General features: G+C 37.9%; 1 protein-coding gene across 1 annotated transcript in view; it reads right to left on the reverse strand.

Annotated features, from left to right (window-relative positions):
- Positions 1–10,993, reverse strand: part of LOC118803477 (nuclear GTPase SLIP-GC-like) — a 29,461-nt gene extending 18,468 nt beyond the window's left edge. The window contains exons 1-6 of the mRNA XM_036563969.1: positions 10,948–10,993; positions 10,622–10,650; positions 10,441–10,533; positions 9,278–9,418; positions 3,448–3,556; positions 3,122–3,347 (exon numbers count right to left, since the gene is read on the reverse strand). Of these exons, the coding sequence (XP_036419862.1) occupies positions 3,122–3,347; positions 3,448–3,556; positions 9,278–9,418; positions 10,441–10,533; positions 10,622–10,634 (582 nt within the window). The 5' untranslated portion in view covers positions 10,635–10,650; positions 10,948–10,993. The remainder of the gene's footprint in view (positions 1–3,121; positions 3,348–3,447; positions 3,557–9,277; positions 9,419–10,440; positions 10,534–10,621; positions 10,651–10,947) is intronic.
- Between the last annotated feature and the right edge of the window lie 6,032 nt (positions 10,994–17,025).

Here is a 17,025-nt window from a genome sequence, read left to right on the forward strand (position 1 = left end):
ACTGTTACACTGTTACAGACTAGTATGAGTGTTACTGTTACAGTCACTATTACTGAATAGTAAGAGTGTTACTGTTACAGTTACTATTTCTGAATAGTAAGATTGTTACTGTTACAGTCAATATTTCTGAATAGTAAGAGTGTTACTGTTACAGTCACTATTTCTAAATAGTAAGTTTTACTGTACTGGGACACTATGGGACACTATGAAGGACATGACAGATGAGGTTCTCATCAAGGAAGCCAATTCCGGTAGAAAATTGCTTTAAATTTTCAAATTTACTGAATGCTCATTTTACTAGGTTTGAAATGGTGGATACTGACGATAAATGTAGTGATATTTTCACACTAAACTAACCAGCTTAGATAGGATAAAAATCTCTGCTGATGATGTGTTAAGTACGTTTAGACATAGTAATGTAAGACCAAAGTAAACAATTCAACAATTCATCCATGACACCAGCAGGAATGAACAATTAATTAAATTGTGTATGTTTTGATTAGATTCCTTTTTTGAGTATATGTAGATAGATTGTATTTATTTCTTTGTTTACTTTGGTCTATGTTGATGGTTTTTCAATGGTCATGTGAGAGTCATGTGATGTTATTGATGTGAGTATTTTAGGCCACACCTGTATGCACTAATTTTGAATGGCATTGTGGCATGAGTCAATACATGATCATGAAATGAAAAGAGTAAAAGTAAGCAGCTATAATTACTTATTTAATCGCTGAGCACGGGACTTCGTGTTCTATCAGAATTTTGTATTTTGGAGAGCCAGGGCACCAGTAATCATTTAAAAATTGCACAAGGTGGAAGTCTCCCCTTTTTTCTTCAATTAGACATTAATCCTTATCTCAGTCACTGGTATAAAAATTTCATTACTAATAGAGAACAAGAATTGAAAGTAAATGAAACCCTATCACTGTCCAATATTACTACTGTTGGGGCTTCACAGGGATGTGTTAGTTCTCTGCTTCTGCTTACATTGTATACAAATGTTGTAAAGCTCATGAAACAAATTATTTTATTTTTAAATATTCTGATTCTATGTTACTAGCTCTGTTGACAGATAATGATGACATTATTTCAACAGGGTGTAAATAGGCTGGTAGATAAGTGCAACCAGAATGATCTTATTATCAATACAAAGAAGACTAAGACTAAAAGAGATTATTTTTGGTCTCTCCTGATTCATTTCCACCTCCATTAAGAATACCTATAGAGGAAATTAAGCAGGATATGTCCTATAAATACCTTGGTGTACATATAAATGCAACAGTATCATGGACTATTCACACTGATTATGTCTGCAGTAAGGAATATACGGGCGGATACAAGTTTGTTCCGAGATTGTAGGTCAGTTTTTGGTGGATGGTTTTACGACAACCTATAGGAAAAGTATGGAAAAAATTATTGTGTGGTATTTTGTCTATACTATATATAGTCATCAGATGTGCCACATAAAGCACGGAAAGGTGTGGGAATGGAAAGCTTGGAGGGCAGCAGTGGTGAGTAAGTACGAGGTTAGCTCAACGCTAACACCAAACCCGACTCTCTATCCACTCATATCTGCATTGATGATGCTATGGATCTGCTAGTTGGCTCTGCGTAGTACTGGCAGGTGACATTCACTGCGGGAGCCAGAGAGAAGACAGTGTTCACGCTGGGTGCTGGGCTAGTAGTGCCGTCCTCTCGCAGTTACAGGATGAGAATAAGACGTCATTGCATACTACAGCTGGCATTTGAATAAGCCAGAGCACTGTGCAGAACTACTGTATGACGTGAAGGGAGCTGTTGGCTAGCATGGTGGGGCTGCGTCATTTCCACCCTTATGTTTTCGGTGTTCCCACCATTTTGCACACTGATCATGACTAGTTGGCCTGGCTCATGCAGTTCAAAGAGCCCCAGGGTAAGATGGGGAGGTGGATCGTGGCACCACAGGAGTATCATTTGGGGCGATGGACTGTTGCTGTCCAAAGAGATTAACTTACCCTGTACCGGCCCAGTGAACGAGAGACCACTCAGGGTTGCACCCGTTACACAGACGAGTGGGCATAGTTTATATGCAACACGAATTAACAGGTTAGCTTATCGCTGCAAAGCCTAAAAATGTTGTTCACTTGTTCAGTTTCAATGCATGGTCATGGCACTCTCAAGCCTCTGCAGCTCACGCGCCTCCACTCCGACCCTTGCCCCTTTTGTGAACCTCGTCCAAGCTGCATCCCTGACTGGACTGCAACCACGTACTGAATTATTCCACTTTGTTGAAGTAAACAAAGCCTGCCCTCTGCCATTGCTCAACCACCCTCAGCTCATGCAGCGGCACAAACCATGTGACGACACCACTGCATTGACTCTCACCCTTCGCTATCACCTCACTGTGCCAACACACATTTTACATGATGATGTCACCCCTTCAACAGCCATTCCGACCGGCTACGCAAACCGCCATTCCTCCTCTCTCTTGCTGTTGTCACTTTCCTCCTTTGTTATGTTTATTTCCCTCTCTTCTCCCTAGCATGGGCCCAAAATTCCTGTCCCCTACATGTCTTGCATCTATTTAGTTAGATGCCTTATTTTGCTAAGCCTTTTGCTTGCTGGCTTGTTATGTCAGTTTCTCTGTACCTCCCTAAATTACTGGTTTCTATCCAGCTGTTTAAGCTCTTACCAGGGACTTGCTTATTCAGTCCTATTGTGTATTGTGTTTATTGCCTGTGTACAGTTGGTAGTATTGCTATATGTTTTCTACATTCCACTCCATATAGTATTATCTTAGTGATGTTGAATTACGCAGAAGCTCAACCCACTGATCCAAGCCCCCTTTTCTTCAAGCCCCCTTTTTTGTCCCAGCTCCACCCTTTTCATCCCACCCCCACCCTTTTCATCCTTCATCCCCCCTCCCCTCTTTCATCCCTCGTTCCCCTTTTTTTCATCACTAATTCTCCTATAATCCTTCTCCCTTTTGCTCTCTTCCCAACTCTGCTGCACCTCTTCCTCGATCAGTCCTTGGTGCCATTAGACAAAGTTCAGATTATGACTGCTTAAATTACAATTTTGGTATCTTTTGGAGGAGTGAACACTCCAGACATGTTTTCAGACACATTGTGTTATAACTTACGTCTTTTGAGATGAATTCAATCTCAGCACTGTACTTGGAGTCTGTTATGTTGGCTCCAACCTGTATGATGACTGAAGTACAGGCAGAAATGGTTCCTGATGGTAACAGGTCTTTTTCTCCCAGGATAGCGTTTATCAAAGAGCTCTTCCCAGCCCCTGTCCTCCCAACCACTCCAACAGTAGTTTTCTTTGTTTCATCTCTTTTGTCCAGTTTTGAGATGTTTTGTCTGTGCATAAAAAGCATAAGAAAAAAAAGTTTCCAAAACACAGTTTTAACAGTTGTGCTGTCAATGTATTTATATGGTGCAATTAATAAGTTTATTGTACCTGATATACTGAATGAGCTTTTTGGGGCTGGAGCTGTCTTCATGTAGTTTTTTATGTAGATCGGATTGAATTTTTTTCATAACTGACTTGGCTGTTGTAATATTCACCCCTGGAAAAAAAAAAACATGTTAAGAAAAAGAAACTGAGTCAATGACAATTATGGCAAAGCGTAAATTATAAGTTGGTGTGTGAAACAGACCAATATTTTCTATTATCAGTATAATGGACAGTATAATTGCATATAGTATAATAGAGATAAAGGTCATTCCACACTAATAGGTTATTTATTTTTTAGTAATTCATTTTAAAAGTTTGCTCTAACAGATTCTAAATTGTATTCTACCGCTTACAGCATAAAACACCTGAACAATGGTCTGCAAAAAATCATGGGTCTCAGTCTGCTTCCAAGTGAGTCCTGGTTCAGTTCGCTGCTGGTTGGAACACATTTTTATGATAGTCCACACAAAACGATGGAATTTCAGTACTGAGCATGCCTTCTTGTTCTTGTTGCAATACATCAGTGCTGTACTGTCTGCAAAATCTGGCTGTTTTAACAATTTAGCATATGGATTGCAGAACATATTTTTGGCCAAGCACCATCGACCTTGTTGGTTATGTTCAAAATGACGAGACATTCAGTCCTAAACTCACTGATATCAAGTAAGGTTTATTATTATTGCTTTGATTTTGATACATATTGACATTAAGCATCTCTCTTTTTATGCAAAGTAGGATGAATGGTGATTGGCAAATGTGAAATTAGTGTTACACAAAATATAAACCATTTTATTCTCCACGATCGGCTACACGATCGGCTCCTTTGCATTAATTTAAATATTTTACTGTTATCATCGTTTTATATTGTATGTATGTATGTGAGTTTTAAAGCATCCTTAAATAGGTAAGATCAACTCTTTGAAAACATTTTATGTATTGTGAGCCACATATTTGTTCCCACTATGTTTGCTCTTTGTTTGTGTGCTTTCATATAATTGGCGTTTAAATTTATAGCACAGCTTGATTTTAATTAAAAGAACAAACTTTTACATTTCACACATGCATTATTTGCTATGCTTTGTATGTCATGTGATGCCTTCTGGCGTTGAGACTTACCCAATTCCAAAAAAAATTGAGACAGTAGGTAAAATGCAAATAAAAACATAAAGCAGTGATCTGTAAACTTCCCATCACAGGTAATTAATTGAAAACAGCACAAAGAAGCCAATTTCCGAAAAAGTTGGGACGCTGGGCAGAATGTAAATATTGATAGAATGCAACAATATGCAAATCATGTAAACCATATTTATAATGGAAAATACTACAAAGACAACATATCACATGTTGAAACTGAGAAACTTCATAGTTTTTTGAAAAATATATGCTGAATTTGAATTTGATGCCAACAACACGTTCCAACAAAGTTGTGATGGGGGCATGTTTACCACTGTGTTTCATCACCTCTTCTTTTAACAATACTCTGTTAGCATTTGGGAACTGAGGAGACCAATTGCTGTAGTTTTGAAAGTGAAATGTTTTCCCATTCTTGTTTGATATAGGATTTCAGCTGCTCAACAGTTCGGGGGCTCATTTGTCATATTTTTCATTTCATAATGCTTCAGATGTTATCAGTGGGTGACAGGTCTGAACTGCAGGCAGGCCAGTTTAGCACCCGGACTCTTTTAATACAGAGCCATTCTGTTGTAATACATACTGAAATAAGCAAGGCCTTCCCTGAAAAAGCTGTCATCTGGATGGCAGCATGTGTTGCCAAAACATGTATATATCGTTCAGCATTAATGGTGTCTTCCCCCATGCCATGTGCACTAATGCACCCCTATGCCATCATGAATACTGGATTTTGAACTGTGCTCTGATAACAAGCTGAGTGGTCTTTAGCCCAGAGGACACGGTGTCCATGATTTAAAAAAAAATTTCAAATGTTGATTCTTCAGACCACAGGACACTTTTCCCCTTCCCCTCAGTCCATTTTAAATGAGCTCAGGCCCAGAGAAGGTGGCAGCATTTCTGGATGCTGTTTATATATGATTTTTTCTTTGCATTTTAGAGTTTTAACTTGAATCATTTGTGGATGCAGCAACGAACTGTATTCACAGACAGTGGTTTTTAGAAGTGTTTCTGAGCCAATGCAGTGATTTCCTCTATAGAATCATGTCTGTTTTTAATGCAGTGCTGCCTGAGGGCAGGGGGCAATCAACCACCAGGTGTTTTTTTTAGCATTACACAACAACAAGAGGCAAGGTGGAAAACTGCCAAGATTTTTTTTTTTAATATTACTGTAAGACGATGTTCATTTAAATCTTGGCCTGACCTCACTATTGACTGTGAGCAACCCAGATGCCCAGTGTGCTTCTCCAGTGCAATGTTGTTCCCAATTGCAGACTGCAGCTACTGTCAATCATGCCTATTGTCAGTCTCCCACATTCCCCAAGACTTGTAAGTCACACCACAAATACACCTGCCAGTGTCAACCTTACCAGTGCACTGTTCTGGATGGCCTCTCCCCAGAGGGGTGGGCTGCACGGTGCAGTGCCAGTGGAGATCAGCAAAGACTTTGGCAGACTGCCTCCCTGTTAGTGCCAGTGGCATAGGTGGTTCTTGACCTGGTGCAGCCTAATGTACAGATCGATAATGACGAGCATGGGGTGTGAGTCCAGGGACCTACACACACTGCAATAGCCTGCTAGGAGGCTCTTTGCCAACTGGTAATTTGACCTCATTTGCTAATCATGCTGGGGTAACTCTAAAGGAGCATCAAACTACTCTGAGATCTACAAGGGTCCACAATGGAACAAATGTGAACTGCACAGTGATAAAACAAAGAAAATGTTTCAAATACTTCTTTCAAACTGTCAATCACGCAAAGGTTATTTGGGACTGTGAAACAAAACTTAAAGGCATTCTTGACAGTAACCGAAATGTCTGGAGCATATTGTCCAAAATTGACCAAATACAAAAACTGTTGTTTACTTTAACCAGGATTTTCTGTGTCTCAATGAGAGCTGGCTAAACAGTTATACACCATCAAAACAATTATAAGGACTGCAGTATACACTTGTTTTAGGAAAGACTGGGCAATAGGGAGAGGAGGAGGAGTATATATCAGAGAGAATTTTAGATGCACAGAAATACAGTTGGACTATAATCTGTAATGCCTGGCACTGAATATTGTTCTTTGACATCAAATGAATTTCAGTGTCATTGCTCTGAATAATGCACCTTCACACAATGTAAGGTTTTATGATGAACTTAAAAACTGTTTGTAATGTGTAATCATTTTTCTGAATGTGTTTTATTTGGAGATTACCATATTAACTGGATGGATAAAGATGCTAAAAGGAAATTGAAATAAATTACGGCAAAATTCAATTACCAAAACTGATTGATAGACCTAAAAGAATAACAGTGAAGTAAAATCCTGATTGGCCTTGTTTTCACCAACAGAAAGAATACCTAATAAATAATAAAAAGTACAGAAAGAATAACTAAAAGATACAATTTGATCACAGACCTATCAGATCACAATATGACATTGGTTGTCAGAAAGAACTACTGGTTCATCATACTGAAAATGACATGAAATCTATCAAATCAGGGATTCCAAAATGTACAATGGTAGATTTTGAAAGAGAACTGATGCACATGAACTGGGATACAGTAACAGAAACACATAATTTGAGCACCTGCTGTGATAATTTCATGACAGTTATTAATGGTTTAATTGGCATATACTAAAACATGGAGCACTTAAAAGGGCTCTTGTCTCAAAAACTAATAATGATCATCTCAGTTACACAGGTATAAGAAACAAAGTTGTCATTGACCTGAGCAAGGCCCCATAAGCACAACAGAGTAAAGCAGCTGAGAATAAACAAATATATTTCTGATAATGCAACATTTGATGATTGATTTGATTTTTTGTTTTCTGTTGAATCAGTGCAGGAACTTACGAACAGTTTTAAATTGGTAGAGCTGACACTCATAGCATAGCATAGTGGACCAGAACCCTCAAAATGTATTTTTCATTAAAGATGTTAACCTTGAAAGTCAGTAAAATTCTGAGTAATCTCAGCAACTGACAGGCCAAAGACATCCATAATCTTGATTCTGCACTGAGAAAAAAATATCGAACTGCTAGAGTCAAGAGCACATCTTGTAAACTTGTCCATCAAAACATGAACTCATTGAGAGCTGGAAAACAGTTACTATCAGTCCAATTTTTAAATCTGGTGAGCCAAACTTGACATGTAATTACAGACCTATTGCCATTCTCCCAACTGTCTCCAAGATACTGGACAAAAATAGTAGCAAAGCAATTTATAAGCCATCTGGAGACAAATCAGTTATTGCACCAACAACAATTTAGATTAAGACCCAAACACTCTACAGGGACTGCAAATTGTCATCTAATTGAAAAAAAATAGAAGGACTTTTGGATAAAGGTCATGTTGTGGGAGCTTTTTTCTTAGACTTAAAAAAGGCTTTTGATATGGGCTGGCTGCCAAATGTATGCCAACCATATAGAAAAATATATGCTCATTTTGAATTTGATGCCAGCAACACATTTCAAAAAAGGTGGGACGGGGCAACAGACTGATAAAGTTGTGTAATGTTAAAACAACGACAAGTGGAACATCTCACAACTAATTAGGTTAATGGCAATAGGTCAGTAACATGAGAGAGACTTTCGGTATTTCAGAACTAAGGATGAGGAGGGGTTCACCACTCTGTCAAAGTCTGCGTGGGCAAATAGTGCTATCCAAGAATATTCTCAATACAAAATAGCAAAGAACTTGGGAAATTCAGCATCATAATGTCATTAAAAGATTTAGAGAATCTGGAGAAATCTATGTGAAAGGGATAAGGCCGAAAAACAGTATTTGATGGCTATGATCTTCAGACCAAATCTGACAAATCAAAATTTGACACTGTTTTTGGAAATCAGGGACGCCGCATCCTCGGGGCAAGGGGAGGGACTATCCAGCTTGTTATAAGCACGCAGTTAAAAGCCAGCATCTGTGATGGTATGGGGGTGCATTAGTTCACATGGCAGGCTGACTTGTACATCTGTGAAGGCACCATTAATACTGAACAATATACAGGTTTTGGAGCAACATATGCTGCCATCCAGATGACGTCTTTTTCAGGGAAGACTTTGGTTATTTCAGCAAGACAATACCAAACCATATTCTGCACGCATTACAACAACATGACTTCATATTAAAGGAATCACAGTGCTAAACTCGCCTGCCTGCAGTCCAGACCTGTCACCCATTGAACATTTGGCAGATTATGAAACGAAAAGTATGACAAAGGGGACCCTGAACTGTTGAGCAGCTGAAATCCTATATTAATCAAGAATGGGAAAACATTTAACTTTTAAATCTATAGCAATTGGTCTCCTCAGTCCCTAAAATCATAGTGTTGTTAAGCTTGCATACTTCCTGTGGTTTCGTTTTTGTCTGTCGTGGATGCTCCGCTAATGCAGGTAATGTTGATAAGTTCCATCACTACTGGAAAACAGTTCTACCACAGTTCTCACAATGGCAATGTGCAAGCCCAGAAAACTGCCACTATTTAAGGTGGAACAGGAAAAATCGAGCAAGAAGCTGGCAAATAGGTAGCCAACTTCAGCATTGTCCTCTCGTGAACCTAAATATAACATAACCTATATGTTTTGGTGCTTACTACTAGTTAATACTACCGAATAATAGTCGTCTTACATGTAGGAGGTATTGATAGTACTTCTTGCGAAACAAAGATCCTCAAAGTCATTCATCTTTGTTTAATGGCACGCCTCTTTTTTACCGACCAGTCACAGGCTTTGTTGTGTAGTGTCTTCGTCCACGGAGTTCGCCCAGCTGCTGTGTGCACGACACAGTGAACGAAGTCTCTGCACGACCTCTGCGGTTGTTCATTTTCTCTGCAATTACATCATATTGTTCGTTGTCCGCTGAAGCCAGGCGGACACCCGCAAGAAGTATGCGGAGGTCTTAATGCATCACTTGTCTTTCAAAATAAAATAAGCCAGGCATAAGGACAGTAACAGAAATTTGACGACGTTGCTGTATTTCAAATTTATGACAGGAAACAAATCATTTACATAAAAAGTAACCACTACGTAGAGTCCTGTCTGCAGTCAGATGCCTCTCCACATTTCTTTCACTTTGGGTCTCGAGTATTTTTGAGTCATAAGGCTCAAGTCCGAGTCGCAAGTCTTTGTTGATTTTGTCGAGTCGAGTCGCAAGTTGTCAAATTTGTGACTTGAGTCTGACTTGAGTCCAAGTCACATGACTCGAGTCCACACCTCTGAAACCTAAATATCAAGCCAGACCTTGTTTTTGAGCCTGTGTGTGATGTTAATATGTAAAGATGTTTGACATGGTCAGAAAAACACCCGCCGAATTCAACCCGACACCTCTGACTTGTAAATTACTTTACAGGGCAACTCGCAGCAGCGCACACACACACGCACACACACATGCACGCACACACACACACACACACACACACACACACACACACACACACACACACATCATATTTTACTGTGGTTTTGTCAGTAATGCTTCATCTTTCAGTTTTTAAGAAATAAAAAAATTTTAACCTGCTTTAAGAGTGGTTACGTGTGCAATGTCCACAACACAGTAACTAAGGTTCCCGACTCATTATTTTGTTTGTGATAGTGTGATAAACACAACTGCACTGTTACAACCTCATAACCTGAGATTTGAGTACAGAATAAGTACAGACTCAAGGTGGCGAGATATAAACTGACTTGGACTGACATAAAATTTTATCTTTTGTTAAAGTTACAGTTAAAGACTTTGTTTCCTTTTTGTTTATTTTTGATTTTTTAAATTAAAAAAACATACTACAAAGAACTCCAATCATCAAATCCTATTTCTAGTTATGTACTAGTTGTTTCTTTGGAATAGTAACCATTTGGCAACAGCAGCAAAATGTAAAGCTTACCGGCACCTCTTCTCTCAGGGCTAGAATGCCTTTTTTGTCTTTTAGCTGTCCCAGGTGGAGAAGAAATATTGCCATCTCCAAGTGTCCTTTTATCTGTTGTTAATAAAAAAAAATCTTCCAAACATGTAACAACTGTGTAAAAATAGATTCATTCAAATATTTAGAGACTCTGAACACATACCTCTTCTACTCATTTGTAGATTTATTACTCTGAGGAAGAAAACAAGAAATAAAATAATGGAAGCCATTTCCAACACAGCCAGTGGAAACCATTATTTGACCAAACTATGTAAAGAGAAAATCACAATTCTAGGCAGGTAGGACATATAAATAAAGGGATCTGAGCACATCATACAACATATGCTGACAAGATTGCCAGGGATTTTTGGTTGGAAAGAAAAGATGTATGAAAGATGAAAAGAAGTATGAAATTAAAACAAATTAAAAGAACCAGTGCCAAGAAACCATTTTATCAGCTTATTGAACCATCATGAATATGATACTCACGGTAAATGCTGTTCTGACTGGAAGAGCAGTTGTGAACTGTTGCAACTCCTCTACAAATATTGTTGTGCAGGTAGATAAGCACATATAAAACTGATCCTAAAAGGGGTGTGGTCTCTACCGAGTAGAGTTCTGAGAAAAGGACAGTTAAAAGGGGCGTCGACCCACAACAGACATTTGACTGCCGTGCAGGATCAAGTCAGTGTAACTATGTGTATAGTATAAGTAAGTACCCACCAAATTTTAGAATGATTGTAAATAATGTGACATTTACTGGAAACAGGCCTAGGTGAAACATGTGTTTAATAGGCTTCAAGACAGACATTTCTCCAGAATTCAGCCTGAATGTTGTACCATGAAAGTCACACCTATATTATTTAATCTCTTTGAGCCCGTATTATAGCACAGTGAAAGTAAGCCAGGCTAAAGAACAGAGCGAGATTAGTTTTAAAACAGTGTTACCCATGAGCCTTCCAAAGTAAACAAGAAGACACATTTTTCAAAATTTCTGCAGAATTCAGTTCTGGAGATGTAAACAAAGTCATTTAGAGTGGTTTGAGGTGAAATGCTCCATTCTAGAGGAACTTACAGACTTACTCAATTTTAGAGAAACGTTCTGAAATTTGCCAATTTGTTCACAGTGGTAGTAATAGGAGCCAGACGTCTGAGAGTTTAATGCCTCTAAACCCTACATCACAGAAAGTTTTTACATGAAATGGTTATGTATTAATTTTTTAAAATCTGTGGAATTCCCATTTAATGTTACTGAATGCTGAATGAGTTAAATTTGGACGAAAGAAGATTAGCATTGTAGGACTACTAAATGTCAAAAAAAAAATAAATTCTCTCTTTACAAAAGGGTATACATGAAAATAAAAATGATGATTATAAAAATATACAAAAAGATTAGTTAACCTAATCCTAGTTTCATTGCCCTGGTGCAGATCACAGTGGTTGATTAGTTCAGTATTATTAGTATTATTGTTATTATTATTACGAAGTCTTCTTACAATGCACTTCTGTGGACATACACCATTTAAACACATAGGCAACTGTGCATTAGACGGTTGTTGTGTCAATTAATATCAAAACTAATTTTTAAAAAACACATTTTTGGTTTTAAATCCTGATTGGCTGAATCACATTTGGAGCTTTTGTCAAGTTATTACTTTGATACATTAGTTTGACTGTTCTCTTCTGAGTATTCTTAAATATGACATTGAAGCTAGTAGGTAAAAAGTAGGTAAATTAGTGAATATGGCCAAATCTACCTATGTGACAGACTTGGCAGTATATTTGATGTTTATATATTCTTTATAAGGCCATACAAGGGATTTAATACCTTAGCATACACAGCTTGAAAATGTATGTCTTTATAGCAGTGCAAATGTATTTTAAATCTTACAATCTGTTTTTATTTTCCCATAAAGTCTGCCCTTTAAGCTTAAAATGTTCTAGTACATGTATAATCAAGCATGTATTCAGACAGTAATACTGTGAGTTGGCATGAGCCAGAATATAACATTTATCCTTATCTGTGTTATGAATGTGTGCTCATCGTCATATAGGCATTTACATATAATGTAGTTATATATGGTATATGCATTACTGTGCAAGTCTTAGACCATCTGAGAAAATGATACAAAAAGCCATTTATCTGGGAAGTACAAGAGAAACACTACAACATTACAATAAATACAAACCAGTTTCCAAAAAGAACGTGCAAAATGTAAATAAAACAGAATGTAATGATGTGTAAATTATTTAAATCCTGTATTTAATTGGGAGGTGTTGTTAATTATTAGACTTACTGTATCTGCACGTTAGATAGTTTAACCGTGCTTTATACCTTTATTATTCTATCATTAGTGCTTTTATGCCTTAATTGATTAATAAATTACTCTTTTAAGTTATCACTTGTGGTTGTGTGTGAGCAATTATCACAATCCAATCAACTGATCACTGTCTGCAGGAAAACATTAACCTGAGATGAACCTAAAAAATAGGTTGTTTTTAAGTGTGAAATAGGTGAATTGAGTGGCCGTCTCCCGCTACCATCTCTAGAAGAACTGGACTTTCTGGTGGAGGAGCTGAAAAAATATGAAGAATCATTATTGGTCATAATTGGTTATGAAGTCAATGTGAAAAGAATATATGCAATTGGAACTACAGGAAGTAAATCTGAAAGAAAGAAACTCGTCTTAAATAATAAATCTAAATGAGAGTAATTCTCTGATGGAATGTTTTCTCTTTACTTTGTTGCTCCTTTGTGTTCTAGCATACCTTCTTCTCACAAACAGTTCCGTGGCTGTGTCAGAGTAACCTCGTCTTGGTGTTTAAATGTTTTCTTTTCCGGGTTCATGGTGGCAGTTCAGGTTAGTAGCAGTACAGGTTGGCCAACAAGACAGATGAACTAGCAGCACTGGTTCGTAATCAGCGGTTATACCAGGAATGTAGTCTTTTATGTCTCACGGAAACGTGGCTAACCGACAACATTCCTGATGCTAACGTGGACATTCCTGAATTCACCACAGTGAGAGTGGACAGGGACACTAAACTGAGCGGCAAAAGCAAAGGTAGGGGAAGGTGCTTTTTGTGCACATCAGGTGGTGTAACCCAGGACATGTGACGGTGAAGGAGATAATCTGCTGTCGGGATATTGAACTGCTGGCGGTGAGTCTCTGACCCTATTACATGCCTAGGGAGCTGTCCCACCCCATTGTGGGACAATGGCGTGGGACAGCTCCCTAGACTTCAGACCCAGCACCCCGAGGCTTTCATTGCTATCTCTGGTGATTTTAACATTACATTACACTGGACTCAATGCTACATACCAGTATGTAGACTGCCCCACTAGGAAGAACAGGACAATTGATCTCCTTTACGCCAATGTGAAGGATGCATACACCGCCACACCCCTGCCCTCTCTGGGAAAATCTGACCACAACGTGGTCTGCTTGCAGCCTCAGTACAAACCCCGTGTTTGAAGACAACCTGTAACCACACGCTCCTTCAGAAAATGGTCTCCTGAAGCCAAAGCGGCTCTCAGGGATTTTTTCGAGTGCACTGAATGGAGTGTACTGCAGGAGCCATATGGGGAGGAATGCTAATAACAAGCCCTGGATAACCAGCAATGTCAAAGGCCTGCTGAACAAGAAGAAGAGAGCCTTTAAAGACAATAACCAGGAATAGCTTAGGAATGTACAGAAGGAGCTCAAAGTCCAATTGCGAGAGGCCAAGGAGTCCTACAGGATGAAGGTGGAGCAGAAGTTAAGGGAGAATAGGATAAGCAGAGGATGGACAGTGCGTTAGACGGTGACGCAGAGAGAGCCAATGAGTTTAATATCTTCTATAACCGGTTTGACTGCCCTGTTTAGATCTCCACAGTGTCTGTATGTACAGTGGTCACCTCCACACCCTTCCTCTTCTCAGCTCCTGGCACTTCAGTCTCTGCCTGCCGGGACATCAACACCTCATCTTCTTCTATTGATATTCATGCACCCCTCCCACAGGCTGACAGCACAGACATCACACTGGCCACCCACTGTACACCATCATCATGGACAGGAAGAGCATGTTTAGTGGCAGGTTGCTGTCACAGAGCTGCTCAACTGACAGATTAAGAAGATCCTTTGTCCCCAGAGCCATCAGGCTCTTCAACTCTTCCCAGGGGGGCCAGAAGAGAAGAGAGAAGAGGGGAGAGGAGAGATGAGGACTGAATCTGAATCTCATGTTAAATCACAAATCATAAGTCTTATATCTCATGCTAAATCTTATGTTCCTTTTTGTCCATCTACACATATGGACACTCCACACTAGACACTTTATTTTGGTACCAATATCTGCACATATTTATTCAGTATTGTCTGTTTTCTATCTATCTATCTATCTATCTATCTATCTATCTATCCATCCATCCATCCATCCATCCATCCATCCATCTCTTTATTTTCACTTCTCAACAGTGCTACTCTTAAAATGCATATTAATTAAATCAGGTGCACTAACGCCTGCAGCTGTAGTGTCCTCAAATTTATACACATAAATAGGTTTATAGAGCAAGGGTGTTTGCTTTTTATTTTTAATTTTGTTTTGAGGGTAAGCATTAGTGCTTGTCAGAACCACATTAGTTTGAACTACAGTAGTTTGACCTTGTTGCCATATTGTTATGAAACTTTAGTCATGGGGGCTTCATACTAACTTAGTAAATACCATTCACCCCATCTAAATTGGGCTGCCTACACACAGTTGAAACTTTCGCAAGAAATGTGGAATGCAGTCACATATAATTGCAACCAATAAACAATTATCAGTGCTCACTGTACCATGTTGCTATGTTAATATGCTAAGCTAATCCACTGAAGGACATAAGTAAGTTCTTGTTAGCTTTATTACAATCGAGCTAGCATTGATTAACATTTGTGAATAAACTGGAACTATATTGTTTGTCACAGAGGCAAAAAAGTTACCTTAAATCTCGCACTGTTGAATTCCACATCCTGTGAATATCCAATGTGCCCAAAAAGAATCCAGTGAAACATCCGGGTAGAACCAGTTTCCCAGTACCCGGTTTCTTCAGCATAGTTTGAAAGGAATGTGCATGGCTGCGTAATTCTAATTTAATTGGATACATTTTATGAGGCTTTTAAATGTAGTAGATTTTACTTGAAATGTTGTACTCCATAATGTAGATAATATTAAGTAGAAGTCAATGGCTTTACTGAAGTGTTTTTTACAGATGTGAATTTTACTTAAAGTTGCATAAAATTGAACTATTTTATGTAAATGTTAATCAGTTCCCTTGTATTATATTTACCACCCCCAAAAAGCGTTTTTACATGTGGAGGGGAAAGGGGGGCTTTGATGTGATTGATGGGGGCTTTGAGGGTAGGTGGGCCTAAAGCCCTAGTTGAATACCACTGATTGAGCTGCGCAGTAACATGGCCTAAAAAACATGCTGTGTAAATATATGTATAGTATCGTAATTGCTGATTAACATCTATATGCTATCATATGTATATACATATATATATATATATATATATATATATATATATATATATATATATATGAAATACTAGGTGTGTTCATGTTTAATTATGGGCCTAAATAGCTTAACTTAAAGTTGCCAGTTTTATTAAACAAATTGGTTCTTGTACATCAAAGTTGGGTGCTGTCAAATCTGATTGTAAAATGAGCACACACAATTTCACTGATAGTTTTGTTATTCATTAATGTTATCTTTGGCTTATCTGTATGATCAAACTCACATCTGGTAGAATTGTGTAAATTTGAGTGTAATTGTTTAACAACCTGAAAAAAAATCTGATTTGCGGAAAAACATTATTAATATAATCTATAATCCCAATAATAAGAATAAAAGCAAACAAACAAACAAGCAAAAAAAACAATAATACTAATCACACATGGCAAACCAGTACAAAAGAGGATGCACTTATTTTACAAGCACATTGGTATAAACAAATATTCAATATTTCATTTAAACATATAGCACACTGTGCTTTTGTTTTATACTACTGAAAAATATAAACAGTACAAAACACAGCTAGTACAGAAGCATCTCATACATTGCAATCATACAGCATTTAAATATCTTACAAAAATAATCACACTACACAATTAAATAAACATGATTCATAGTCTGTCACCTGCCTGTCAACTGCCTTTTAGGTTGCATCGATTAATTCTGGATGATTTTCATTAATTGTGACCTTTAATTTACAAAATTCTAAACACATTTGGATGGTTTTGACACATTGCAGATTTGTTGAAACAATTACGAATTACAGAAATGAGTTATACTTATAGAATGTTGCTCGTTTACTCCACATATCACACCTGCACAAACTGAGTACATACAGTAATTATCTTCCCCTTGATTACCTATATCTGGTATGTTCAGGTAGCCTTAACAAGACTCAGAACAAAGACGCAGCAGGAAACACTGATAAAATACAATTCCCAAACACCTTTTTATTGCTAATTACACAGTAACACACATATCACGTCATGAGTCATAACATAAATGTTTTATCAATTTTCTATTCATGGACAAATTCT

This window comes from Colossoma macropomum, unplaced genomic scaffold (genome assembly GCF_904425465.1).
Source record: "Colossoma macropomum unplaced genomic scaffold, Colossoma_macropomum, whole genome shotgun sequence".
Lineage (NCBI taxonomy): Eukaryota > Metazoa > Chordata > Actinopteri > Characiformes > Serrasalmidae > Colossoma > Colossoma macropomum.